A 12,835-nucleotide genomic window follows, 5' to 3' on the forward strand; every position below is an offset into this window, starting at 1 on the left:
TTAGCGGCGGAGGTAGTCAGTAGCTCCCCGCGGCACTGCACCGCCGGCAGTGACGTCATCGCCACGCACAGCACCCCGGCTGCAAACTTGGGTGGCAACCCCTGACCTATCGCCGGACGATATGTCCGACAGGGTCAGGGGTCATTTCTGCAGCCGCGGCGACGCCACTTAAAGGGCAGGTGTCGGGCGGCAACCTTTTATTTTGGCTGACAGCCAGCACCTGCCCACTTCCCCTTTCTTCTTCGGGGTGTCGGCCACGATCGCACAGCCCGGTGCTCCTCTTGATCCGACACCCCACTCCTTGGTGGGCCAGCAGGGCCCCGGTGTGCGCAGTGCTAGGCCCCTCCCCTTTAATCAGGGAGGGAGGTCTGCTATGACACGGTGCTATGTGCCGATGGGCGTGGCGCTGTTACACGAAGCGCTGTGAAATTCACTGGTAGTGCCTCAAGAGGGAGGGGAGCGCTTCCAGTAGCACCCTGCCTCCTGCCTGTGGCGCTACCACTGAATTTAATGCGCAGGGGCGCTAACTTTTTCGGGGTGCTGAAATTAGCCCCGGCCCCTCTGAATTTCTCCCTAAGAGTCTAAATGGGCTGGAGGAGCAGAGGGATCCAGGGATACAGATACACAAATCACTAAAAGTAGCAACACAGGTTAATAAGGCCATTAAAAAAAAGCACTGGGGTACACGCCTAAAGGAGCCTCCTGTTCCGTGCCTAGGAGCTCTGAACCATGGCAGAGAGCAGCTGGGACACGTTTCTCACACGCCTCGAGAGTAACCCGCATGGCAACTTTGCTGTCTGTGAAGAGAAACAAGAAAGACCAACGTGCCATTTGCCCCTCTCAGTGTGGCCCTGAAGCACTGTGTCCAGGCTGGAGTTCTGTTCCCGCAGTACGATCCTCCCCCAGATTGTCCTTTCTGAGCTCCAGCCAGGTGATGCTAAGCAACTCAGGTGGGAAAGACAAAAATCTACAACAATGTGTTTAAAACAAAGCTGATTTATTTGACCTCTATCCAGAATATTAAACTCCAGCCCAGTTATAGGGGTTATTAACATCAGCAGAAACAAACCCCAACTGTCAGAATGAACATGGTTCAGTCCTGGATGTGATTAACAGCAGCAGTGACAGCAGAATCCAACCCCTGCAGTCACTTGTGAACTCGCTGGTGTGTCAGCAGGTTGGATGACTGAGTGAATCCCTTCCCACACTCAGAGCAGGTGAACGGCCTCTCCCCAGTGTGAACTCGCTGGTGTCTGAGCAGGTCGGATGACTGAGTGAATCCCTTCCCACACACGGAGCAGGAGAACGGCCTCTCCCCAGTGTGAACTCGCTGGTGTGTCAGCAGTTTGGATGCCAGAGTGAATCCCTTCCCACACTCAGAGCAGGTGAACGGCCTCTCCACAGTGTGAACTTGTTGATGTGTCAGCAGTTTGGATGCGAGAGTGAATCCCTTCCCTCACACGGATCAGGTGAACTCCCTCTCCCCAGTGTGAACTCGCTGGTGATTCAGCAGGTTGGATGCCAGAGTGAATCCCTTCCCACAAACGGAGCAGGTGAATGGCCCCTCCCCAGTGTGAGTGCGCTGGTGTACAGTGAGCTCAGATGATCGCCTGAACCTAGTCCCGCAGTGAGAGCACCTGAACGGTCTCTCGTCAGTGTGAACACGTTGATGGCATGTCAGTTCCCTGGAACTATTAAAGCACTTCCCACAGTCTGGGCGATTAAAAGGTCTCTCATCAGTGTGAACTCGCTGGTGATTCAGCAGGTTGGATGAATTAGTGAATCCTTTCCCACACTCTGAGCAGGTGAACGGCCTCTCCCCAGTGTGAACTCGCTGGTGATTCAGCAGCTTGGATGAATTAGTGAATCCCTTCCCACACTCAGAGCAGGTGAATGGCCTCTCCCCAGTGTGAACATGCTGATGACTCAGCAGGTTGGATGACTTAGTGAATCCCTTCCCACACTCAGAGCAGGTGAACGGCCTCTCCCCACTGTGAACTCGCTGATGATTCAGCAGGTCGGATGACTGAGTGAATCCCTTCCCACACTCAGAGCAGGTGAACGGCCTCTCCCCAGTGTGAACTCGCTGGTGTGTCAGTAGGTGGGATGTCCGAGTGAATCCCTTCCCACACTCAGAGCAGGTGAACATGCTCTCTCCAGTGTGAACACGCTGGTGTGTCAGTAGGTGAGATGAATTAGTGAATCCCTTCCCACACTCAGAGCAGGTGAACGGTCTCTCTCCAGTGTGAACTCGCTGGTGATTCAGCAGGTTGGATGAATTAGTGAATCCCTTCCCACACTCAGAGCAGGTGAACGGTCTCTCCCCGGTGTGAACACGCTGGTGTGTCTGAAGTTCAGATGACTGAGTGAATCCCTTCCCACACTCAGAGCAGGTGAACGGTCTCTCCCCAGTGTGAACTCGCTGGTGTGTCAGCAGGTTGGATGACTGAGTGAATCCCTTCCCACACTCAGAGCAGGTGAACGGCCTCTCCCCACTGTGAACACGCTGGTGTATCAGCAGGTTGGATGACTGAGTGAATTCCATCCCACACTCAGAGCAGGTGAACGGCCTCTCCCCAGTGTGAACTCGCTGGTGTGTCAGTAGGTGGGATGACTGAGTGAATCCCTTCCCACACTCAGAGCAGGTGAACGGCCTCTCCCCAGTGTGAATGCGCTTGTGTCTCGATAGGCCAGAGGATCGGCTGAAGCCTCGTCCACACACAGAACACGTGTACGGTTTCTCCCCACTGTGAACGGTGCTTTTTGCTTCCATGTTCAGAGGCCGGTGATATTCAGATCCGATGAGTCGAGTGGCTCTGTCAGATCTTGAAGTGATGTTTGGTTTGAGCTTACCGTCTGTAAATCCTCCCCTTCCAGTGCCCTGTAAATAAAATTAATATAAAACAGGGAGCGTGAGAGACAACCCACAAGAAAACAAAGGCAGGTTGTGAAATTGAGCTCAATGAATCTGGTCAATTGTGGGGCCGGCACTAGAAAAAAGTGACCATGAAAGCTGCTGGATTGTCATAAATACCCAACTGGTTCACTGATGTACTTCAGGGAAGGGAATCCACCACCTGGTCTGGGCCTACACAAGACTCTGGCCTCTATGGGAGGAGAGAGAGAGAGAGAGAGGTGGGAGGGGGAGGGGCGAAGGAAAGTAGCTTTATACATCTGCAACTCGACCAGAACTTTGATAAACCTCCAAAACCCACAACCTCCACCACCTAGAAGGACAAGGGCAGCTGTTGTATGGGAGCACCATCACCTCCAAGTTCCCCTCCAAGTCACACACCATCCTGACTCAGATATATTCATCGTTGCTGGGTCAAAATCCTGGAACTCCTTACCGAACAACATTGTGGGAATACCTTCACCACACGGACTGCAGTAGTTCAAGAAGGTGACTCACCAGCCCCTTCTCAATGGGAAACTGGGGATTGGCAATATTTGCTGCTCTTGCGAGCTACGCCCACATCCCAAGAATGAATTAAAACAAATCTGTAGATGTAAACTGGATTAAAAGCCTGTACAGAAATACTTGTTCCTAAAACAGTACTCTTTTACATTGTACGGACAGTGTCTGTTTAACAACCTAATCTCCCCCAGAATCCACCTCCCATGATAGAAACATAGAAGATAGGAGCAGGAGTAGGCCATTCGGCCCTTCGAGCCTGCTCCGCCATTCAATGAGATCATGGCTGATCATCCAAATTCAGTACCCTGTCCCTGCCTTCTCCCCATATCCCTTGATCCCTTTAGCCTTAAGAAATATATCCAACTCTTTCTTGAATATACTTAATGAACTGGCCTCCACCGCCCTCTGTGGCAGAGAATTCCACAGGTTCACCACTCTCTGGGTGAAGAAATTCCTCCTCATTTCAGTCCTAAGTGGCTTACCCCTTATCCTTATACTATGACCCCTGGTTCTGGACTCCCCGGCCATCAGAAACATCCTTCCTGCATCTGGTCTGTCCAGGCCTGACAGAATTTTATAGGTTTCGATGAGATCCCCTCTCAATCTTCTAAACTCCAGTGAGTATAAGCCCAATCGACACAATCTCTCCTCATACGTCATTCCTGCCATCCCAGGTATCAGCCTGGTGAATCTTCGCTGCACTCCTTCCATGGCAAGATCATCCTTCCTCAGGTAAGGCGACCAAAACTGCACACAACACTCAAGGTGTGGTCTCACCAAGGCCCTGTACAACTGCAGCAAGACATCCTTGTTCTTGTACTCGAACCCTCTTGCCACGAAGGCCAACATACCATTTGCCTTCTTAACCGCCTGCTGCACCTGCATGCTTACCTTCAGCGACTGGTGCACAAGAACACCCAGGTCTCTTTGCACTTCCCCTTCTCCCAATCTATTGCCATTCAAATAATAATCTGCCTTCCTGCATTTGCCACCAAAGTGGATAACCTCACATTTATTCACATTATAGTGCATTTGCCATGTTTCTGCCCAATCACCCAACCTGTCCAAATCGTACTGGAGTTTCTCGACATCCTCCTTACAGCATACCCTCCCACCCAGCTTTGTGTCGTCTGCAAATTTGGAGATATTACATCCAATTCCCTCGTCCAGATCATTAATATATATTGTGAACAGCTGGGGTCCTAGGACCGATCCTTGCGACAGCCCACTAGTCACTACCTGCCACTCGGAAAACGACCCGTTTATTACAACTCTTTGCTTTCTGCCCGCCAACCAGTTCTCTATCCTGAGATGAGGAGGAATTTCTTCACCCAGAGAGTGGTGAACCTGCGGAATTCTCTACCACAGAAGGCAGTGGAGGCCAATTTATTAAATATATTCAAGAAGGAGTTAGATATATTTCTTTAGGCGAAAGGGATCAAGGGATATGGGGAGAAAGCAGGGACCGGGTACTGAATATGGATGATCAGCCATGATCTCATTGAATGGCGGAGCAGGCTCAAGGGGCCGAATGGCTGACTCCTGCTCCTATCTTCTATATGTTTCTATGTATTCAATCTTTCCTTGCAGCTGAAATTCTCTAGTCCTGGCAACATCCTCGTAAATCTCCCGTCTCGAGCACAGTCACATCTTTCCTGCAATGGGGCGATCAGAACTGCACGCGGTGACCTAACTGGTGTTTTTGTATAGTTCAAGCAGAACCTCCTTGCTCTTACATGATACAGAGAGAGGCACTGCCCCTTTAAATACCTGGGGACACATAGAAACATAGAAGATAGGAACAGCAGTACGCCATTCGGCCCCTCGAGCCTGCTCCGCCATTCAATGAGATCATGGCTGATCATCCAAATTCAGAACCCTGTCCCTGCCTTCTCTCCATATCCCTTGATCCCTTTAGCCTTAAGAAATATATCTAACTCCTTCTTGAATATATTTAATGAATTGGCCTCTACTGCCTTCTGTGGTAGAGAATTCCACAGGTTCAGCACTCTCTGGGTGAAGAAATTCCTCCTCATCTCTGTCCTAAATGGCTTACCCCTTATCCTTAGACTGTGACCCCTGGTTCTGGACACCCCCGCTATCGGGAACATCCTTCCTGCATCTAGTCTGTGTAGTCCTGTTAGAATTTTATAAGTTTCAATGAGATCCCCTCTCATTCTTCTAAACTCCAGCAAGTACAAGCCCAATCGACCCAATCTCTCCTCATACATCATTCCTGCCATCCCAGGTATCAGCCTGGTGAATCTTCGCTGCACTCCTTCCATGGCAAGAAAATCCTTCCTCAGATAAGGCGACCAAAACTGCACACAATACTCAAGATGAGGACTCACCAAGGCCCTGTACAACTGCAGCAAGACATCCTTGTTCCTGTACTCAAACCCTCTCGCTATGAAGGCCAACATACCATTTGCCTTCTTAACTGCCTGCTGCACCTGCATGCTTACCTTCAGCGACTGGTGCACAAGGACACCTCGGTCTTGTTGCACTTCGCCTTCTCCCAATCTATTGCCATTCAGATAATAATCTGCCTTCCTGTTTTTGACACCAAAGTGGGTAACCTCGCATTTATCCACATTATATTGCATCTGCCATGCTTCTGCCCAATCACCCTACCTGTCCAAATCATACTGGAGTTTCTCGGCATCCTCCTCAGAGCACACACGCCCACCCAGCTTTGTGTCGTCTGCAAACTTGGAGATATTACATCTAGTTCCCTTGTCCAGATCATTAATATATATTGTGAATAGCTGGGGTCCAAGGACCGATCCCTGCGGTACCCCACTACTCACTGCCTGCCACTCGGAAAAAGACCCGTTTATTCCAACTCTTGGCTTTCTCTCTGCCAACCAGTTCTCTATCCAAGTCAATACCTTGCCCCCAATCCCATGTGCCTTTAACTTTACACGCTGTCGAACGCCTTTTGGAAATCCATGTACACCTCGTTAACCGCATTGCCCTCATGAACCCCGTTACCTCATCAAAAAACTCAATCAGAATCAGAGTGGCCAGGCCCGGCGGACATGCGGCCAGGGCCCCGGCACCAGGAAACCCAGGGTGCAGCGCCTCCCCCATCCGAGCTGCTGCTTCCCGGTTTCTTCAGCCGGTTCCACCAAGTCTGACTCAGGACAAAGGACAGGAGCCAGGCTCCCAGAATGGCCCTCGGCCCCGGGGAGCATGCGCACTCTCAGCGGGGAAATCAGCGCGTTGCATAGAGCGGTTTCTGGGGCGCAGGGAATTGTGGGTGCTGCTGCCGCCATTCGTCAGCGGCTGTTGGGAAAGTTTTATTGCAGGCTGACGGAAGTCGGTCCCTGGCCACCTGTGTAGGTCTTTTTGTTGCAGCAGTTTGAGCTGGAGTGGAGATGGAGGAGAAGCTGCTGGATTTTCGATGGAATCTGGAACAGTACCCATGGATCGGAGGGTAGCTAATGTTACCCCACTATTCAAAAAAGGTGGTAGAGAGAAAACGGGGAATTACTGACATCGGTAGTGGGGAAAATGCTAGAGTCCATTATAAAAGATGTAATAGCAGAGCACTTGGAAAACAGTGACAGGATCGGACAAAGTCAACATGGATTTACAAAAGGTAAATCGTGCTTAACTAATCTACTGGAATTTTTTGAGGATTTAACTAGTAAAATAGATAAGGGCGAACCAGTGGATGTGGTGTATTTGGACTTTCAGAAGGCTTTCGATAAGGTCCCACATAAGAGATTAGCGTGTAAAGTTAAGGCAAGGTATTGACTTGGATAGTGAACTGGTTGGCAGATAGAAAGCAAAGAGTTGGAATAAACGGGTCTTTTTCCGAGTGGCAGGCAATGACTAATGGGTTACCGCAGGGATCGGTCCTTGGGCCCCAGCTATTCACAATATATATTAATGATCTAGACAAGGGAACTAGATGTAATATCTCCAAATTTGCAGACGACACAAAGCTGGTTGGGCGTGTGTGCTGTGAGGAGGATGCCGAGAAACTACAGGATGATTTGGACAGGTTGGGTGATTGGGCAGAAGCATGGCAGATGCAATATAACGTGGATAAATATGAGGTTATCCACTTTGGTGTCAAAAACAGGAAGGCAGATTATCATCTGAATGGCAATAGATTGGGAGAAGGGGAAGTGCAACGAGATCTGGGTGTCCTTGTGCACCAGTCGCTGAAGGTAAGCATGCAGGTGCAGCAGGCGGTGAAGAAAGCAAATGGTATGTTGGCCTTCGTAGCGAGAGGGTTCAAGTACAGGAACAAGGATGTCTTGCTGCAGTTGTACAGGGCCTTGGTGAGACCACATCTTGAGTATTGTGTGCAGTTTTGGTCACTTTATCTGAGGAAGGATTTTCTTGCCATGGAAGAAGTGCAGCAAAGATTCACCAGGCTGATACCTGGGATGGCAGGAATGATGTATGAGGAGAGATTGGGACGATTGGGCTTGTACTCGCTGGAGTTTAGAAGAATGAGAGGGGATCTCATCGAAACCTATAAAATTCTGACAGGACTGGACAGACTGGATGCAGGAAGGATGTTCCCGATGGTCGGGGAGTCCAGAACCAGGGGTCACAGTCTAAGGATAAGGGATAAGCCTTTTAGGACAGAAATGAGGAGGAATTTCTTCACCCAGAGAGTGGTGAACCTGTGGAATTCTCTACCACAGAAGGAAGTAGAAGCCAATTCATTAAATATATTCAAGAAGGAGTTGGATATATTTCTTAAGGCTAAAGGGATCAAGGGGTATGGGGAGAAAGCAGGGACCGGGTACTGAACTTGGATGATCAGCCATGATCGCATTGAATGGCGGAGCAGGCTTGAGGGGCCGAATGGCCTACTCCTGCTCCTATCTTCTATGTTTCAATCTCTTATGCGGGACCTTATCGAAAGCCTTTTGAAAGTCCAAATATACCAGATCCACTGGTTCTCCCTTATCTATTTTACCAGTTACATCCTCAAAAAATTCCAGCAGATTAGTCAAGCACGATTTACCTTTGTCCAATCCGGTCACTATTTTCCAAATGCTCTGCTATTACGTCTTTTATAATGGACGCTAGCATTTTCCCCACTACCGATGTCAGGCTTACCGGTCTGTAATTCCCCATTTTCTCTCTACCACCTTTTTTGAACAGTGGGGTAACATTAGCTACCCTCCAATCCAGGGGTACTGTTCCAGAGTCTATCGAATTTTGGAAGATGACCAGCAATGCATCTACTATTTCTAGGGCCACTTCCTTAAGTACCCTAGGATGTAGGTTATCTTCTATGTTTCTATGTATTCAATCTTTCCTTGTAGCTGAAATTCTCCAGTCCTGGCTACATCCTCGTAAATCTCCCGTCTCGAGCACAGTCACATCTTTCCTGCAATGGGGCGAGCAGAACTGCACGCAGCACTCTAGCCGGTGGCCTAACTGGTGTATTTGTACAGTTCCAGCAGAACCTCCCTGCTCTTACATGATACAGAAATAGGCACTGCCCCTTTAAATACCTGGGGGGGCACCATTCCCTTTTAAATGGCCAAGCAATAATTTTGTGTTGAAAAGGGGCCGCAGTCCCCTTTGACTCACCCCCCCACCCACCACAAATACTCACAAGAGAGAGAGAGAGGAGGAAGAATGCTGGTCTTTGTCCCTTTAAAAGTGGCTGCCCACCAAAATGTTCACAGCATCAGGGCTCTTTCTTCTGGATAAAAGAGAAAAGGTTCACTTATTTTTAATGAATGCAGTTGATGAACAGCCTTGCAATAAAGATAATGTAAAGGAATAAACACTCACAAGCTGGGGTTTTTTCCACCCCCTCCTCCCCTTCCCTTTAACAGCTCCTGCAGACAATGAAAGCAGGAAAGCGGCGCGCGCAGCCCACCGAGGTCCCGCCCCCCTCCCTCCCGCGCCGCCATTGGTTGGAGGACCGTCAGCCCGCCCGGTCCTCCCAGCGTTTTCCCCGCTCCTGATTGGCGGGCGCCTCGCGTAAATCACCCCCCTCCGATTACGCGCTGACGCCAGCACGCAACGCCCAGGGGACGGTTGAATCGGCGCGCGCCACCGCAAGGTTAAAAAAAAAGAAACACCCCACACAAATGAGGAAAAACAATAATAATAATAATCGCACTTTAGAGCGGAGGAGGTTGGGGGAATTAATGAGTGTTTTCAATTTGTTTTGGAAAAACATTTTTTTGAAAAGCTTCCCAACGGTGCGAGGCGGGCTGCGCATGCGCTTCAGCCAGCCTTTGACTACCCCACGTGGGCCGCGCCCGGACACGCCCACTTGCCTTCCCCTGCACCAATCACAGCGCGGGCAGGCGCTTCTCTCAATCGCCAGCTGTCAATCACCCTCCCTTCCCCTGCACCAATCAGAGCGCGGGCAGGCGCTTCAACAATCGCCACCTGTCAATCACCCTCCCTTCCCCTGCACCAATCACAGCGCGGGCAGGGGCTTCAACAATCACCACCTGTCAATCACCCTCCCTTCCCCTGCACCAATCACAGCGCGGGCAGGCGCTTCAACAATCACCACCTGTCAATCACCCTCCCTTCCCCTGCACCAATCACAGCGCGGGCAGGGGCTTCAACAATCGCCACCTGTCAATCACTCTCCCTTCCCCTGCACCAATCACAGCGCGGGCAGGCGCTTCTCTCAATCACCACCTGTCAATCACCCTCCCTTCCCCTGCACCAATCACAGCGCGGGCAGGGGCTTCAACAATCGCCACCTGTCAATCACCCTCCCTTCCCCTGCACCAATCACAGCGCGGGCAGGCGCATCTCTCAATCGCCGCCTGTCAATCACCCTCCCTTCCCCTGCACCAATCACAGCGCGGGCAGGCGCTTCTCTCAATCGTCACCTGTCAATCACTCTCCCTTCCCCCTCGTGGTGTCGATTGACAGCGGTGTCAGCCAATGAGGTGCAGGAAGGGGCGGGACCAGGGCAAGGACTGACAGCAAGCCTGAACTCACTCAATTAAATACCTGCATGCAGCCAAAAAAACACTTTTATTGAGTCAGCCAAAAAACAGTAAAGCAAATGAGGTTTGCTGAGTCAGCAAAGTCTATTTTAGAAACATAGAAACATAGAAGATAGGAGCAGGAGTAGGCCATTCGGCCCCTTGAGCCTGCTCCGCCATTCAATGAGATCATGGCTGATCATCCAAACTCAGTACCCTGTCCCTGCCTTCTCCCCATATTCCTTGATCCCTTTAGCCTTAAGAAATATATCCAACTCCTTCTTGAATATATTTAATGAATTGGCCTCTCCTGCCCTCTGTGGTAGCGAATTCCACAGGTTCACCACTCTCTGGGTGAAGAAATTCCTCCTCATTTCTGTCCTAAATGGCTTACCCCTTATCCTTAGACTGTGACCCCTGGTTCTGGACTCCCCGACCATCGGGAACAACCTTCCTGCATCTAGTCTGTCTAGTCCTGTTAGAATTTTATAAGTTTCAATGAGATCCCCTCTCAATCTTCTAAACTCCAGCGAGTATAAGTCCAATCGACCCAATCTCTCCTCATACGTCATTCCTGCCATCCCAGGGATCAGCCTGGTGAATCTTCGCTGCACTCCCTCCATGGCAAGAACATCCTTCCTCAGATAAGGCGACCAAAACTGCACACAATACTCAAGATGTGGTCTCACCAAGGCCCTGTACAACTGCAGCAAGACATCCTTGTTCCTGTACTCAAACCCTCTCGTTACGAAGGCCAACATACCATTTGCCTTCTTAACCGTCTGCTTCACCTGCATGCTTACCTTCAGCGACTGGTGCACAAGGACACCCAGGTCTCGTTGCACTTCCCCTTCTCCCAATCTATTGCCATTCAGGTAATAATCTGCCTTCCTGTTTTTGACACCAAAGTGGATAACCTCACATTTATCCACATTATACTGCATCTGCCATGCTTCTGCCCAGTCACCCAACCTGTCCAAATCATATTGGAGTTTCTCGGCATCCTCCTCACAGCACATCACTCTCTGGGTGAAGAAATTCCTTCTCATCTCTGTCCTAAATGGCTTACCCATTATCCTTAGACTGTGACCCCTGGTTCTGGACTTCCCGACCATCGCGATCCCCTCGTGCTGTCGATTGACAGCAGCGTGTCAGCCAATGAGGTGCAGGAAGGGGCGGGATCAGTGCCAGGACTGACAGCAAGCCTGAACTAACTCAATTAAATACCTGCAGCCCAAAAAAACACTTTTATTTCGTCAGCCAAAAAGCAGCAAAGCAAATAAGGTTTGCTGAGTCAGTAAAGCCTATTTTAAAGAATTCTAGATCGATATCGCAGTGATCGGTGCTCGGACCCCCAGCTATTCACAGTATATATTAATGATCTAGACAAGGGAACTAGATGTAATATCTCCAAGTTTGCAGACGACACAAAGCTGGGTGGGCGTGTGTGCTGTGAGGAGGATGCCGAGAAACTCCAGGATGATTTGGACAGGTTGGGTGATTGGGTAGATGTATGGCAGATGCAGTATAATGTGGATAAATGCAAGGTTATCCACTTTGGTGGTAAAAACAGGAAGGCAGATTATTATCTGAACGGCAATAGATTGGGAGAAGGGGAAATGCAATGAGACCTGGGTGTCCTTGTGCACCAGTCGCTGAAGGTAAGCATGCAGGTGCAGCAGGCGGTTAAGAAGGCAAATGGTATGTTGGCCTTCGTAGCAAGAGGGTTTGAGTACAGGAACAAGGATGTCTTGCTGCAGTTGTACAGGGCCTTGGTGAGACCACATCTTGAGTATTGTGTGCAGTTTTGGTCGCCTTATCTGAGGAAGGATGTTCTTGCCATGGAGGGAGTTCAGCGAAGATTCACCAGACTGATACCTGGGATGGCAGGAATGACGTATGAGGAGAGATTGGGTCGATTGGACTTATACTCGCTGAAGTTTAGAAGAATGAGAGGGGATCTCATTGAAACTTATAAAATTCTAACAGGACTAGACAGACTAGATGCAGGAAGGATGTTTCTGATGGCCTGGGAGTCCAGAACCAGGGGTCACAGTCTAAGGATAAGGGGTAAGCCATTTAGGACTGAAATGAGGAGGAATTTCTTCACCCAGAGAGTGGTGAACCTGTGGAATTCTCTGCCACAGAGGGCGGTGGAGGCCAATTCATTAAATATATTCAAGAAGGAGTTAGATATATTTCTTAAGGCTTAAGGGATCAAGGGATCTGGGGAGAAGGCAGGGACAGGGTACTGAGTTTGGATGATCAGCCATGATCTCACTGAATGGCGGAGCAGGCTCGGGGGCTGAATGGCCTACTCCTGCTCCTATCTTCTATGTTTCTATACAGTGCAGGAGGAGGCCATTCTGTCCCTCGACCCTGTTCCGCCATTCAATGAGATCATGGCTGGTCTGCAGCCTCACTCCATACACCCGCCTTTGGCCCATATCCCTTAATACCTTTGGTTAACAAAAAT

The 12,835-nt window shown here is 49.9% G+C and overlaps 1 protein-coding gene across 1 annotated transcript; it reads right to left on the reverse strand.

Annotated features, from left to right (window-relative positions):
* Window positions 1–980: 980 nt before the first annotated feature.
* On the reverse strand, window positions 981–9,098 carry LOC147083147 (uncharacterized). Its single transcript, XM_085980237.1, has 2 exons — window positions 9,012–9,098; window positions 981–2,881 (listed from the first exon to the last, which is right to left on the reverse strand). Exon 2 carries the CDS (start codon window positions 2,771–2,773, stop codon window positions 1,466–1,468), a length of 1,308 nt encoding a protein of 435 aa, XP_085836363.1. The 5' UTR covers window positions 2,774–2,881; window positions 9,012–9,098; the 3' UTR covers window positions 981–1,465.
* Between the last annotated feature and the right edge of the window lie 3,737 nt (window positions 9,099–12,835).

This window comes from Somniosus microcephalus, unplaced genomic scaffold (genome assembly GCF_052327205.1).
Source record: "Somniosus microcephalus isolate GS21.2 unplaced genomic scaffold, FLI_Smic_1.0 scaffold71, whole genome shotgun sequence".
NCBI classification, from domain to species: domain Eukaryota; kingdom Metazoa; phylum Chordata; class Chondrichthyes; order Squaliformes; family Somniosidae; genus Somniosus; species Somniosus microcephalus.